General features: G+C 42.6%; 1 protein-coding gene across 1 annotated transcript in view; it reads left to right on the top strand.

The window, feature by feature from the left end:
- Positions 1 to 15,934, top strand: part of thada (THADA armadillo repeat containing) — a 99,083-nt gene that overhangs the window by 23,748 nt on the left and 59,401 nt on the right. Inside the window, exons 22-26 of the mRNA XM_072677711.1 lie at positions 997 to 1,129; positions 3,784 to 3,906; positions 5,175 to 5,297; positions 6,544 to 6,635; positions 15,146 to 15,235. Coding sequence (XP_072533812.1) covers positions 997 to 1,129; positions 3,784 to 3,906; positions 5,175 to 5,297; positions 6,544 to 6,635; positions 15,146 to 15,235 — 561 coding nt within the window. The remainder of the gene's footprint in view (positions 1 to 996; positions 1,130 to 3,783; positions 3,907 to 5,174; positions 5,298 to 6,543; positions 6,636 to 15,145; positions 15,236 to 15,934) is intronic.

The following is a 15,934-nucleotide window of genomic DNA, read 5'->3' as shown; positions in this document are numbered from 1 at the left end:
TGCAGTCACTCACTTGAGCTCATACTGCTCCTTTGCCTTCATGTCCCATGCTTATTAGGGCATAACCCCAGTCTAACTGCAACACCGCTATGTCTAAAAGTGGCTTAGTAGCCCAGCATGCAAGTTTAATCTCTTAGACTTAAGACAACAATAGCCTTGGTGTCTGTAGACCTCTGTGAGGGGCAGTCATGTGTGTGGGTGTCTATATGAATAGCTCTGAGGGTAATGTTCCTAAATGACCATTGTTATGAACCAAAACAACCAGCTGAGATTCGGCTTTCGTCTGAAATGAATGTAGAACATGTTGAATTCAGTGGACGGTCAGAAACGCTATGAGATTTGACTTTCTGTCTTCGAAAACATCACAAGTTTTTTTTTTATTAAATTAGGGAGTCCTAGCACTGTGCACAATCATGGACATAAGAGTACTAATTAATGGCAGTGTTTTTAGGCTGACCTTATTTATAATTGGTATTCGGGCATGTGAAAGGTTCCTGCTAGGACTAATGCAGCGGGAACCTGCTTCCAGGGTTAGGCTCCTGAGTTTTTATGTGTGTTAGTTGTCCCATTCATGGTTTGTATTCTCACCGGGGTGACAGGACAGTTTCTGAAGCCTTATCATTTCATCATCATTGCGGTCTCCGTATGCTATTAATTCTTAATGCACTCTACACACTGTATTCAACACCAAGTACAGTTCATTTCTTTCATGAGATGTAATTAATTATGCAGCCCAACCTTGTGTTTACTAGGCTGACATGCGCCACTTAGGCTAGATTGGTTCAACCAGTGCAGAACATGCGTGTTAAGTCTTGTGCCACACTGTCGCCCTGCTGTCAAACATATGGAGCATTACACTGTGCTGTGAGTTTTGTGGATTTTAACTTTAACTGTTACACTTGAAACAAACAATCATCCATCATTAACTTCTGCCCACTTCTGCGTGTTTGTGTGTGTGTGTGTGTGTGTATATATGTATGCGTGTGTGTGTGTTAGGAGCGGAAGTGCCACTCTACAGCAGCTGCCGACCCAGTGGTTAAAGGAGGTTCTAGAGGAGGTTAAATGCAGTGACCCCTCTTCTAAACTGTGTGCCACCCGCCGCAGTGCTGGAATCCCCTTCTATATTCAGGTCAGTTTAGCACCTCTAGCTCTGTGTGTGTGTGTGTGTGTGTGTGTGTGTGTGTGTGGAATGCTTATTTCCTGTTGATTAGCCACAGTCCAATATCCAGTACTGGTATTGGCATTTAACCTGTAGAAAACTTTTTACTTTTTTGTTTATTTATTATAATTTTTTTTTAAGAATTTAATAAAAGAAATGCTGTGGTTTGTGTACATCAAGTTGGCTATATCTGTATATTTCTGCAGGGTAGTAGAGTGGTCTCCAGACCTTATCCATGAGAGATACCTTCTTGTAGATTTTAATTCCAACCTAAATCTGAGGGCTTTTTCACCCCTGCACTTTTTACTCTGGCTGAATCAGACTGATGGCTGATTCACCCTTTGTGCAATTAGTTTTGCCGGGTGTGAATACAGTAATTGCACTTGGACCAAAACAACTGCGCCAAGAACCTTAAGAGGAGGTGGTCTCAGTCCGGTCCCAAGCGAATTCTGGCACGGTTTGTTTGTGGTGTGAATGTGATCTGACCTTGATCCGACCCAACTATCAGATATACTCCACAAGTTGGAGCCAAAACTGCTATGTTGCACAGATAATTACTACCGCTGTAAACAAATGCCTTCAATCTCTATCTTTGCTCCATGTTAAATTGCACAGAAATCTGCACTAGTCCAAAATGCAGGACTTTCTTCCTGTATTTACTTTCTTGCTGCTGTCTGACCAATAAGCTCCAAGAGAACATTCCCACATGTTTTAGTTTTTTCCTGTGTGAAAACGAACCAAACCGAGGGGCAAACTTTCCAAGCTTATAAACCCGTTAACCGATTCAGACCATAAGGGCTGGCTCCAACATCTGCAGGTGGCAAGTTCTCCAGGAGCAGAGCAGGGGACCACTGCTTAAGATGACAAGCTTAAGTCTAACAATAGGTAACAAGAGCTTGTTTATCCGCTTAAATGAATTTCCTCATTGCATCTTTAAGAGCCCATTTTATGGAAAACTAATGTTTTGAAAATAAAGGAGTTTGAAGTATTATATAAACACTGTTACATTTTCACTCTAGTTCATATTTGGATACTAAACTGATGTCACAAAAACAAAAAACATTTACATAGGCCTATTCAGCCTACCACAGTTTATCCCCGCCTACTAATGCACAGTTTATAAGCTTGGAGTGCTTTTTGAATGAATCACGATACCGGACAGCCCATCAGAACGGCGATCATTTACAATTTAAAGTGGTTGGAGAAGTGTGTAGTGGGTAACAACACTGCCTTCCCTGTGGCAGACTGGGATTCTATCCCCCAGCCGGGCTAACATACCATGTGCTTGAGCAAGACTCCCAAGTTCGAATCTCGAGCCATGCTGCTTTGCCATCAGCAAGACAGACAGTTGGCAGTGCTCTCTCCAGGTGGGTAGATAGAGGGCTCTTCCCTCATCTGTTTGAGGAGGAGGTGGCTGGCTTTGCATGTATCGGAGGAGACGTGTCAACTCCGTACCCTCCTAGTGTCAGGAGCATTGCTAGGGCTAGAGGGAGGTACGGATGGGTGTGTTAATTGGCAGCACCGAATTGTGAGTATAACATGATGCAAGCCGCCCTGAATAAGAGCTTCAGCAAAATGGTGTAAATGTTAATTCCCTGTAATGCTGTTTTATTTGGTTTCTGTCCTAATGTGTGTATTTTAGAAACGATTTCATGTCATTGGCAGGTTTGTATGAGAAAGATATTAAATGTCTGCCTAAGCCCACAATTCCCACATCAGCATGATTTTTATTCAGTTACTGCAAGAAAGGCAATGCAAACCATGCCATCTCTGATCTCCAGGGATCCTCCCCTGTACCTCTGTACTGGCAGCTCCAATACCCAAGAACCACTGCCCTACAGCTGCCTCGATCCGCAGCATTATGTAAAGGGCCGGATATCAGTCGTTGATTTAATTTAGCTTTTGTTATTGAATTGGTTCCCAGTGGAAGGCCCATTGAGAGATGGGAATGCTTGAGTGCTGAGGTCAAGAAAAACTAATAAGCTTTTTGGACGAGAGCTGGAAGGAGATTTAGAATTCAGGAGAGGGAAAGCAAGGGAGAAGACGAATAAACTCAACAACACCTTGGCAAGAGCGTGCATTCCTGCGGTACGTTCCGGAAAAGGCAGGCTGGCGTGGTGAGGTCACACCCTGCGGCTTGCCGTGCAGTGGGTCTCGGTGGAATGATCCTGAGCTCACACAATGCAATTCTGCTTACTCCACTCCCTGCGTCCCCTCCGAGAGACACACTGTGAATGACATTTAAGCTCTGTAATAGGACTTAACTGTGAGCAACGTTCTCCATGGGACCTATCAGTGTCTCATGGAATCTCCCCTCTGAACAGGAGAAAGGGGTGTGGTCCGCTGAGGGCGAACAGGGCTGAGGGAGTGGACACAGGAGAGAATGAGGACTCTTATGAGTTTCATTAATGCTGTCAGTATCTCCAACATTGACGTATACTAGCGTCTTTAGTTACTTAGCTACAGTTTCTATGAACTGGATCTAATCAAAGAAGGACTTTTTTTTTGTTAGTTTTTTGTGCTGTATTCTATAGCTGTATTATAGCTGTGAACTGTATTCTATGGCACCATTATGAAGCTCTGAGACTGTGCTGTAAACACTTCCTCTGGAACTGATTTTGCAGGCTTTGCTGTCCTCTGAGCCGAAGTCATCTAGCTGTAGCCTGCTGAAGATGACCATGAGGGAGCTGACTGCCCTGGCCATGCCAAGTCATGAGGGACCTACTGAGCACAGCACTGTTCCACAGGTTTTACACACACGCGCACACGCACAAACAAACACTATTTAGAAGTGTGTCTTTGGGTGTACATTATCCTAAACTAGCTACATGATTCTGATATTTCAGCTACATATGTGATGTATATTTGTGCAACAAATTTATGGATAAAAATCCATGCAGTTAGAAATACTCCCTGAAACCTCCAGCAACAAAGAAATTCCCTTATCACAGTTGATATTGTAAAGCTGTATCCACATCCTAACACTAGTAAAATACTACAGGAAATTATTTTAAAAAATGGGCCCAATTACATCACAGGCTTTTCACAGGGAAAATCAGGTAGGCATCTCACTGAACTAAGCCCACGACACCTCCGGGAGGCTCATCATTAATGTCTAGTGTTCCAAACCCACTTCCCTGACACTTTTCCACTATAGGCTTTATGGGAGTTCATTTTATAATGCAGTTGCAATCAAATTGATTCCAGATCCAGTGCATGAATTAGATTATTGGCACAATGTACAAACCTTTAGCCAATTGCAATAAACCAACCAGACAAGAACAATTTAATTAGCTCAACACAACTACATAACAAGTGCTTTCTCCAAATTCAGCACTAAATTCCACTTTTAATGAACTACCACAATCTCAAAATTATTTAACACCCTGAATAGATTCCATAATAAGAGCACACATTTGCAAGTTATTTGGTGGCCAAGTAAGGGCTTCATTAGTTGCATCAGGTGTGCTGGAGATAAAGCACATTAGATATATGGGCTGGCTAGGGGGTTTACTAACTGTGACGTTGGATCGCGTTTTAGAAATTTTGCCATGGAGTCATTAGAGTTGTCCCAAGCATTCAGAGAAGAGATAGTTGTTTAGAAAAAGTATACTGAAAAAGGGAGCAAAGGCTCTGAATGTTCCTAGAGATGCTGCTGGAGGCCTAGTTCACAAGTTCAAAGTTAAAGGAACACTGTCTACACTACCTGAACGTGGCAGAAAATTTTGGCTATTGTGACCACCTGCCTCCCAGATTCCTGAGGAGGCAGGTGGTCAAAAACCCTCAAGTGATTGCAAAGTGACCTGCAGCAAGACTTGGTGGCAGCAGGCACTGAGGTCTCCTGAAGGTCTCCATGCCCGTCCACCTGTACTGACCTGTGAGCGCAAGAAATGTCTGCTCCAGTCTCCTCAGATCCATAGAAATAAAGGCACAGCGGTTTTGAGATTTGGTTTAGTTTTCCCTAAGATCTTTTGAATGATCATGCATAATGCATACTGTGTTGGTGTGTCTTCAGGTCCACGCTCTGAACATCCTGAGGGCTCTGTATCGGGACACGCGTTTGGGGGAGAACATCATGCCTTTTGTGTCCGAGGGCATGAAGGCCGCAGTCCTCGGCTTTACCTCTCCTGTCTGGGCTGTGAGTTACTGCAGTTGTGATACTAATTCCTGGGTCATGCTATCACAGTTTTCCCCTCTACTTACAGTAATCCTCAGATACACCGTTACAGGGATCATTACAACTGTTTCAGCTACACAAACAGCAGCACACTAATCATTACAGTGCCATTCGAAGAAAGGATGAAGTCACTTTGGTCGGCCGGCATGCATACGCACACATGCGCGCACACGCTCACTCATATTTCATCACTCTGCCCCTCACGTACACTCGTCTTGTTGATTAGTAACTGCTTTGCAGACCCTGACAGGTTAATAATTAAAAGTACACGGGGGCAAGAGCTGTACGTGCAGACACACCCGCACAGACATTCACAGCTGTGCGGTGGTCCTGGCTAGCTGCGCTGCCTTGACCACTTTGATCACCTCTGCACGGGGACATGCCGCCCACAGGTCTCCATAGCAACAGCTCCAGGTCGCATTCCTCCCTCTCCTGTGCTCTCTCACGCTCCCTCTTGCACTCTCTCGCTCTCTCATATCTCCTGTATCCCATTCTTTCTTTTTAAATTTTTTTTCTTGGATCTACCAGAAAACAGCACAGTTTCAGTTTGTTTTTTTTGTTTTTGTTTAGTTTTTTTAATGAATGAATGAATTAAAAAAATAAGTACTGTTGAAAGTTTAAGCCTGATCTGTAGTTCGTGTTCTATTCATATGCAGTGCCAAATAGTTTCACCCCTCGACGTTCTGAAAAAGCCTCCCAGTAGTCTCTGTGGAATGTTTTGCAGGCATGGTAACACTGCGAGACGCTTCACACAGCCCTGCTTATATCTAGACCCAGATCTCTGAGACACTCAGAGAGGGATTGTGTGTACAATACTACAGCTGTTTATTGCTGGATTATTATGGTAGTGATGTCAGGCAGGGCAGGTCATGCCTATGATGCGGACTTGTTCTTATGACTGCATCGTGAGAGCTTTGTGGAAAAACGCTTGTTGCTAATTAAGCGAAAATGGAAATGGAAAAATGGCCTGTTTGTGTTTGTTCCGACTGGTCCTTGGGCCGCGGCTCTAAGATACTGAAACCGTCTGAGTCATGGGGTTATGACACGAAACACATACCAGCTGAAACTTTGAAGGAAATGCTTATCTAGGTCACCTCTAGTTCACCCCTTCAACTGAGCTTTCCCTTCTCTCTCTCTCTCTCTCTCTCTCTCTTTCTCTCTCTCTCTCTCTCTCTCACTTGCTGTCTTTCTCCCTGCTCACCCCCAGGTAAGGAATTCCTCCACGCTCCTGTTCAGTAGCCTGATCACTCGGATATTCGGAGTGAAGAGAGGAAAGGACGAGCATTCCAAAAAGAACAGGTATGAGATCATCCTCCTCAGCTTCCAAACTGACACCTGAACATCTCAGTCTTGGTGCCAGATCTTTTTTTTTATTTTTTTTTTTTTATACATCTTATTAAAATATTTTGGCTTTTATTTTTGTGTACCGGGGGTCCACCGTTAGGGGGCGCTGTAATCCTCCACTCACTTCACTTCCCTGGTCATTAATCTCGGCCTGTGCTCTAGCCCACAGTGTGTGGCTGTGGTCCAGCTCCTCAAACACTCTGGATGTTTCCTACAACACTCTGTTGCCTTTATCTTTGTACCGTTACTGTTTTTTCTCTTTTCTCACTCTCTCTCTCTCTCTCTCTCTCTCTCTCTCTCTCTCTCTCTCTCTCTCTCACACACACACACCACTAACTACATTCTTTAAGAGGAAATTTGAGCAAATTAAACAGTATTTTATAACTAATTACAGTAAACAATTGCAAAATGCAATTAATCATGATTTATATATCTTGATTTGACAGCTCAACCTTTAAATGGATTAATAAAGCATAGGTTAAATCATTGACCCCTTGTCTTTGTCTAGTGCTCTCTCTTCTTCCCCCCTGTTTCTGCAGTGGGGGCAAGGTTAAAGGGCTAATGTCATGGAAAATCAATTTTTTATATAACGGTGCTCTAGAATGGAGAACTGTATTTATCATGTTGTAGTTGAATGAGAGTTCGGTACATGGAACTGTCATGTGCCGTGAACCTCAAACACAGTCGTGTCCTTCAAAAGTAAATCCATCATGAGAAGAACAGGGTCAGGGTGTAAAACGGGGCAATTGCAAAACCCCAAAATTGCTGTGTAATAGTCTTCCCTCATTGTATTTAACCACCACATTACGTACACCCAGCCCACTTACCCTTTCGAGCCTGAATGCAATGGCTACTTCGGGAGAATGTGGAAGTGAGGCTAAAGAAAAGCTAGAAGCTAATGCTTACTTTCCTGGTGAAGCACTAATCAGAGAATGTCGACCAGATTAAGCACAGCTGTCATAATCCGCATAATGGCAGAGAAAGTGAGCGGGTACGGGCCAGGTGCTAGGCTAAAAGGTAACCCAATCAGACCCTACTACAATCTTTTCAACCTTCTGACTGCATACGTTCCCAAACTGGACCTTGAAGGCCAGAAGAGGACAGCAATGCTGTCCAGTAAGGCTCTAGAACTCACATATCACACATTTCTTGTTGCAGAGGTGCTCTGTGGGTAGGAGGGGCAGCTGTATATCTCTCTATCCCTGTATCTCTCTCCCACTCACTGCTCTATGCCAGCTTTCCAGATCTTCCCTGAACAAACGGAGCATGCTGTGATGTTACACTGGCACAGGGCATCCTGGGAGTGGACACAGAGGTCACGTTATTCGGGGTGTAAGGTCGCTGAAATGCAAAATGAAGACAATTAGTTGGCCATTAATGAAATCAATCGTCTGTCTTTTTGATTAGTTTTGCTTAAAAACAAAACAGAAGGCCAAGAGCTATTTAATAGATGATGGAGCCTCGCTGCTAAAACCGCTAAAGACCCAGAGGCACGGCTTCATGCTGGATCCAGGCAATGTGTAGCCAGGCTGGGTTAGGCCTGCTGTACCCTCACAGTGAGCTAGTTCACTGGCTGAGCTGGTTAGCTGGCTTTAGCCAGTCCAAGAACACAATGTGGTTCTCTTTAGTGTGATTTGCATGTGTTGCAGTCATCTTGATCCGCTTACACACCGGCCAGCTTTCTCTTGTTTGTGGTTTGTTTAGCTGTTTTTCTATTTCTCCTTCCTTCAGTCTCACTTATGGTATTGTGCTGGATTACTGTGTGTGTGTGTGTGTGTGTGTGTGTGTGTTGAATTAGAGCAGTTTTTATTCGCTATGTTGTCTTTGTGTGTTGAAATGACTTTTTTTCCTCTTCGTGCTATTGAGTGTTTTTAGTGTGTGTGTGTGTTATGATTGCTTGCTGATGTTCTGGCTGAAGTAAATGTAGTCTGACAGGCTGTCCACTCTAATGTCTGGCAGGACTTGGTGTTTTAAGCCTCTCTCTCGCGCTCTCTCTCGTGTTCTCTCTGTTTATGGTCTCTTCACCTCCTTTTCTGTCTCGCTCTTTCATGCTCTCTCTCTCTCGTGCGGTCTCACATTTTTGCCCGTTCTCTCTGTCTCTCGCGCACACACTCCCCCCCCCCCCCCCCCCCCCCCCTCTCTCTCTCTCTCTCTCTCTCTCTCTCTCTCTCTCTCTCATTCTCTCGCTAGGTCGGCTATATTATTATTATTATTATTATTATTAATACTCTATATATCACTGCTATGGACAACATCACTAAGTCACTTTATACAACAGAAATAGACATAAACATACATATTCATATTTAGCTCCACTCTCTCTCAGACTATACCTGTCTCATAAATCATATCAGAGATTTCTACAGATCCCTCCTGTCTTAGTATATTCTGCATTTTGTGTGTATTTTGTATTTATTTAATATAATTATTATATAACTTTATTTTAATATGTTTAGTATGTATATAGTTTTGATATATAGTATCAACCTGAGCCTCACCACAAGCATTTCAATGCATAAATCTCCTGACATGTTGTGCAAATGACAAATAAACCTGAAACTTGAAACTATATGTTGGTTGATTCTCAGCCCTGTAAGATCATGGAAAGGTTAATGTGACATTCTGCCCCTATCGACTGTTGAACACGTGGAACATTTAGAACAGTAAGAAGAGCTTTTTGGAGCTTTGGAGAGCATGTATATCTCAGTAAATGTAATTTACACTAGAAGAGGGTGCAACTGTTAATTGTTTTCACTGGCTTTCTCTCACACACTGGCTCTTGTTTTCCTTAGGCTCTCTCTGTCTTGTTCTTGCTCACTATGGTTTACTATCTTTGGCTTTCTTTCATTCACTACCTTATGCTGTCTCTCACTCCTCCTCGCTTTCTCTTGTTTACTCTTACTTGCTTTGTTTTTTTCATTCTGTCTCGCTCTTTCACGCGTCTTTCTCTATGGCTTGCTTAATATATCTCGCTTTCTCTTGCTTACTTGCCACTCGCTGTCTCGTGCTCGCTGTCTCGTTCTCTCATTGTTTCTCTCTCTGTGTGTGCATTCCTCCAATGCCAGATATCTTTGGATATGAAATTCATCATAGATCACAGTGACTTGTCAGTTACACACACTTATTCATACATGCGCACACAAACACACTACAGTGAAGCAGTAACGTCATTGCTGGGAGGCCTGTTCAATGACATAAACTCTCATTGATATTTTCCTGTTTGCATGCTTGTGTGTGTGTGTGTGTGTGTGTGTGTGTGTGTGTGTGTGTGTGTGTGTGTGTGTGTGTGTGTGTGTGCGGTTCTAACACACTTGTTCATGCACACATGCAGTTTGCAGTATGTTAATGTTTGTTATTAGGCCAGCAGTGCGGGTTCCTCTCCTGTAGTCTGTGTTTGACTTTTGGTTTTGAGTTTTGATTACTCAGGAATTGGGCGTTCATGATTAAAGACTTTCGCCACAGTGTCTTTGGATGTATTTTAAACGTCTTGAGTTCGGTGGTCGAGCAAAAACACGAGTCAGCAAGCTCTGATCAAACGGCTTCCTCGGGCACGCCGTCGGGAATTCGTTGCCGAACATTTAAAAATGAGTTCCTTCGTCATGTTGGACAGGAGATTAAACCACTGTCTGATGAAATGTTCTCATGTTTGATCTGAGCTGGAGAGCGGCTCTCAGAAGCCAGTTTTCCATGCATGCAGTTTTATGTGAATTTTGACACATCAGATTAAAAAAGGCTTGATTGACAAGGCAGATATTCAGTGCAACCACTGAATTTGTTGTGGGGAAAAAAAAAACCCAGCTTCTTGGTTTCTCTTTTACTGAGCTGCTGGAGACGCAGCCTTATTTACGTTATTCAAGAATTTCAGTGGTTCTCTTTTGTTAAATTTGACAATTTAAAGGTGCCATAAATGCATTTTTAGTATTTTAGGGGTGCAACAACTAATGCAACTAATGCAATCAACAACCAAATTAGTGATGGCCTGTTTTTCCATTTACTAGGAACAGTTTGGGACACACGTGACCTGCAAATAAATCCCCAAAGTTTCGCCAAAGCAGCGTGGAATACAGTTTTACTACCATTATTAATCTGTAAAGAAACACAGACTGAGCTGCTGTCGATCACATAAACGCAGCGAGTGGACGAAACCGTTACGGCACAGCCATAAACCTGCAGCGACATCTCTCTGGTGTGTGAGTGGAGAGCAGAGTTCTATTAGTTGGAGGCGTTGGAGTCTTATATGGACACAGCTGAGTGTTAGAAAAGAGAAATCTACAAGCGAGTCAACCCAGAGAGAGTGTAAATGAGGAGACCGATCACTGATTGAAATATAAAGGGCAGTTCTAACACTCAACATGGAATCTGTTTAGGGAGAAGTCCCATCTTGCTGTCCTGACCTGTGAATGCTAGCTGAAAGTGCTGCTATACTGTGCTGTTAGCTAGCTGAAGAGGTGGGAAAGTCAGTAAGCTGGTGTTTGCATTTAGCTTGGCATACCCGATGTATGAGCTGATGTTGATAATTGAGCTGATGTGCTGCTCTACAGTATTACTAAAGCACAATCGTGGCAAACCTCTGCCTCAGAAAACTGACTACGAGTATCAGCAACTCCACATTATGCTGAAGTGGATGTTGCCTTTTATCACCTTGCGGCTTTAGGGCTCCGCTACAGCTTTTGCTAGTACGCTGGGTGTATGTGCATTTTGCGGGCGTAATAAAATAAGGCAAGGTTCACGGTATATCACTTCTAGGTACTGAACTGTCATTATTCAACTACACCAAGATTACTGCATTTCTCCATTCTAGGGCCCCTTTAATGGAATGTTGCACATGAGAGATTTCTTGTTTTCCGGCCAGCTGTAATATGTTTAAGTGAGTGAATCTTGTTTCCTGAAATTATGATTTTTGATGTCCTCGGGTTTAACAAGTTTACAGGTTACAAACTGCATGTTTCTGAAGCAAATGAGTACAGAAACTACAAGGCTTTACCTGTCCACATATTGCATATCGCCACCATCCAATGAAAAACATGTATCTCCAAAACAGCAACTTTACAAAAGGAGGAAACAACCTTTTTAATATTCAATGGATGTCAATGTAGAAAGTTAATTCATTTCTATTGGTTTATTCATTCAGAATGATTTACACAGGGCACAGGGCAGCAATAGGGCTCAAAGAATGGAGAAAACTAAAAAAGGATGAAAATGGAGATGCATGTTTTCCATTGGACATCAGCAAAATCAATCAAGGCTTCGCCAAAGGGATTTTACCGCCTTTGATTATTCACATAATCTGTGTAATGGGGTCCTTTTTTCCCCTCCAGATCTTTTTATTTTGGATTTTCCAGTACAAAACAAAGGTTATTTGTCAAGAAATGTAAGGCATCATCAGCATCCAGTAATTACATACTCATCTAGTATTAAGTTTCAGCATAATGTGTCCTCCGCTGCTTTCTACTTGGAGTATAAACAGACATTGCATTACGTACACTATATGGACAAAAGTATTGGGACAGCCGCTAATTCATTATTCTTTCCGAAAGCAAGGGTGTTAAAAGAGTTAATCCTGCTTTTGTTGGAGTAACTGTCTCAACTGTCCAAGGAAGAAGGTTTTCTACTCGATGTTTGAGCATTGCTGTGAGGACAGTCATTGATGACTGTGCACGTTTGTACAGAATTTACAACGCAGGCTCAAAAAGCAAACTGCTATGACTGCCGGCTGTTGTGCTCGTGTGCTCAGGGACAGTGTGTTCTGTCTGGATGTACAGTGCTAATGTACAGTCTATTAGATAAACAAATTCGCCTGATAAGCAGATGTTGTGTGTGTACACGTGTGGCATGTGTTGTTTGGCATAAGAAGCGGTCTGTGTCTTCTGTCATACACGCAAAATGACTCGTAATGTCTTTAGCCAGTCTGGTGTGTGAGCTTAGATGAGACAAATGTTTCTTGGTATGCAGAAATATACATATGTACATGCGCATTCATGGAGTCTTGAGCTCATGTTGTGGAGAGGGCGGTTACATCTTGTGTATGCTGGGTCAAGTATGTGTATATAGCACAAGTGTAAACAGTACAGGCAATAAACGCAGTGGTCTCAGTGATGGTACTGTTGTATGGAAGTGTTTAAGCTCTGATGAAATATCTGGATTTCTGTATGACTTGCTCCTAAAAATATGGCATTCTAAAGCAAATGGATAAGGACAGTTTTATTTACCAGTCACAAACAGCAACTCCATATTGTTATTGACATGATTTAAACATCTGAGGCTGTTCCTGGAAGGGCCCATATCTGGTAAACTGAATTCTTCTTTTTTTATTTTAAGACGTTTGATGTAAGATGTAAATATGATTAAAGCAAATATCCCATGCGCATCCCAGTCCATACACGATGAAAACTACTCATGAAAACCAGTATGTGGGTTGTTTTTTTAATGCCAAACAGTATGCTCCTAAAGTAAATAAATAAATTGCAGTCATAATTCATTATTTGTGAACAAGCAAAACAAATGTGAGCTGAATAAAAAGCTCATTCAGAAAAGTACTTGTTAGAACTCCCTTTTTTATGTTTCTACCACCTCTGCATGATTTCCACTCTTTTCTTCCTGGCTGCTTTACTCTAGGTTGTTTAGGTTAGTTGTATGACCACGGTTAACATGGTTGTTTCAGATTCTTGACTGGACTGAGATCTGGAAATTTGACCTTTTTGTTGTTTAACCATGCCTGTATTGCTGTTCTAGTGCTTGGAGTCATTGTCCTGCTGTAATGTATGATTTCCCCCAAGCTTACCACCTGTTAAGCATGGTGGTGCTAGCATCGTGCTCTTGGACTGTTTTGCTGCCTGTGGAACTGGTGCATTGCACAGGGTGAATGGATTAAAGAAGGAGGGACTACCTCAGAATTCTTCGGCATAAAGGTCTGGTCCGTGTCAGGACATGTGATTGAAATTGAAGTCAGCTCTACCAATTCTGCAAAGAATTTATATATGTATATATATATACACCCACCACCATGTCAGTGTCACAGCATTGCTAGGATTGTTCCTGTGGGGTCCTGATCATTGGAAAAACAGAGTGAAAGGAGGCTGGAAGTTGGACTAGTGTAGTACCAGTACAAATATAACTAACATTGTGTGTAGAAACTGGGAGGTAGCATTAATATTATGCGAAGGTATCTGTATTATTGAAAAGTGGAAGCGTTTAGGACCCACAGCAACTCCAGCGGGGTCACAGAGCGCAGAAGCGCATAAAGTATACAAGTAGGCACCGCTGTGCAAGGTGGTAGACAAGCCGAAAGCATTTATTAAAAAGGATGTCCACAAACATATGGACATAGATAGTAGAGGTTGTTGTTGTAGCGTTTCAGAAATCCAGATTCTTCTTTTCTTTTTTTTTTTTTCTTTCTTTCTTAATAATAATTGGATTTTTGTTATTGCAACTTTTGGAAACTTTTCCCAGATTTATCACAAATGGCTGAATCTTTGCATGATGTTAGGTCACCAAGAAGACACATTTGTATAACCTCATGTGTGTGTGTGTGTGTGTGTGTGTGTGTGTGTGTGTGTGTGTGTGTGTGTGTGTGTGTGTGTGTTTTGCACGTTTTGCACGTTTGGTGGGGGTGGAAGACAGGGTTAACCCACCTTGTTACCATGACCACGTCCTGGCCTGCTCAAACCAGGCCTTAGCCATATAGTGTCACCACAGGATGTGGACCGTGCGAGCGTGTGTGTCTGTGTTTATATGCATTTATATGCGTAAGAGGCTTTTTTTTCAAGAAGAATTTGTCTCAGCTGAAGGCCGAACATGCCTCGTCTCAAATTTAAGTTATGGAGTTTGGCTGGAGCTAAAACTGGCCTCCTGTTTTTGGGTTGGTCCAAATCCTGATGGGGGTGGGGGGGGGAGGGAAAAGCCCCAACCCAAAATACTTTATTGGAAAAGTTGAAGTTGGCCTGGGTCCTCAAAACAGGCTGGCCGGGTTAAAAGCAGGAAGCATATGCATGTCGCACACGGTCGCGCTGTCACGCGCTGCCTAGCCACACTTCCAGTTGACTTTCCCAGAGTGTGTTTCAGCTGTAGCGCTTTAAAGCTGTGCCTTGTTTTCCTGCAGCGCCCCATCACAACCCTCAGCGCTGTAATGAGAGCTTTATAGAGCTGTAAAGAGCTCTGCCTTTTAGGAAGTGGTTTACAAACCAGACCTTTAAAAGGTTACTTACACACACACACACACACACACACACACACAAATGCAGACATATACGTACATATGCCCTAACTTGGGCGTGCTGTCCCCCTCTGGTTTCCTCTTCCTTTCCAAGCGGCCCTAGGTGTGCCACCCTACTGTTTTCTACAGACCTCAGGTGAACTCTGATCCTTGGACAATTTTCCTTTTCTTTTCATTTCTTGTGATGCAGTAGTGTTCAATTCAGAAAAAAAACACTAATTTCACTCTCTCTATTGCTGTGTATTTCTTTTAGGATGACCGGTCGAGAGTTCTTCACTCGTTTTCCAGCCCTCTATCCTTTCCTCCTCAGCCAGCTCCAAGAAGCAGCAAGTTCAGTGGACAGGTGAGAAGTTACCTAGATATCTTGGTTTTGTACATTTTCCAAAATGTCAACCTGAAATTCTATGTTTCTTTTTTCTGTTGCACAAAAAATTAAGTGAACCCTTAATTATTAACTGGATATCAGCATTGAACACTAATAAAATGTGGTCTGATTATTATTTAAGTCACAATTGTATACAAACAGTCTTCACTAAACTGATATGGTTGTGCTCTTCATATATTTCTTTGAGCACATTCAGTAAACATCCAGAGTGCAGGCTAGAAAAAGTAAGTGATCCCTGATTTTCTGTAGCTACCAATTTACATATTTACACAATGTTGGGTCAGTCCTCCCTGCAGATACGTGAGTTCATCAATATTTCTAGGATGCCTTGCATGCACAGTTTTCTTCAAGTCATACCACTGCATCTGAATAGGGTTAAGGTCAGGGCTCTTACTTGGCCTTTGTAAAACACCAAATCTTCTTCAGCCTTCTTTAGTTGATTAACCTACGTGCTTTGGGTCATTGTCTTGTTTTATCACAGAATGTCTTTTCAGCCTGAAGTCATGGACTGTTGCCCTTACATTCACCTGTAAAAAAAAATCATTGTACCCTCAATGATCACAAGTCGTCCAGGTTCTGAGGCAGCAAATCAGCCCCAAACCATGATGCTCCCTCCACCATGCTTCACAGTTTTGGTGTTGATGTGCAGCGATTTTT

This window comes from Salminus brasiliensis, chromosome 4 (assembly GCF_030463535.1).
Source record: "Salminus brasiliensis chromosome 4, fSalBra1.hap2, whole genome shotgun sequence".
Taxonomy (NCBI): Eukaryota; Metazoa; Chordata; class Actinopteri; order Characiformes; family Bryconidae; genus Salminus; species Salminus brasiliensis.
This window is presented reverse-complemented; position numbering and strand designations above follow the sequence as displayed.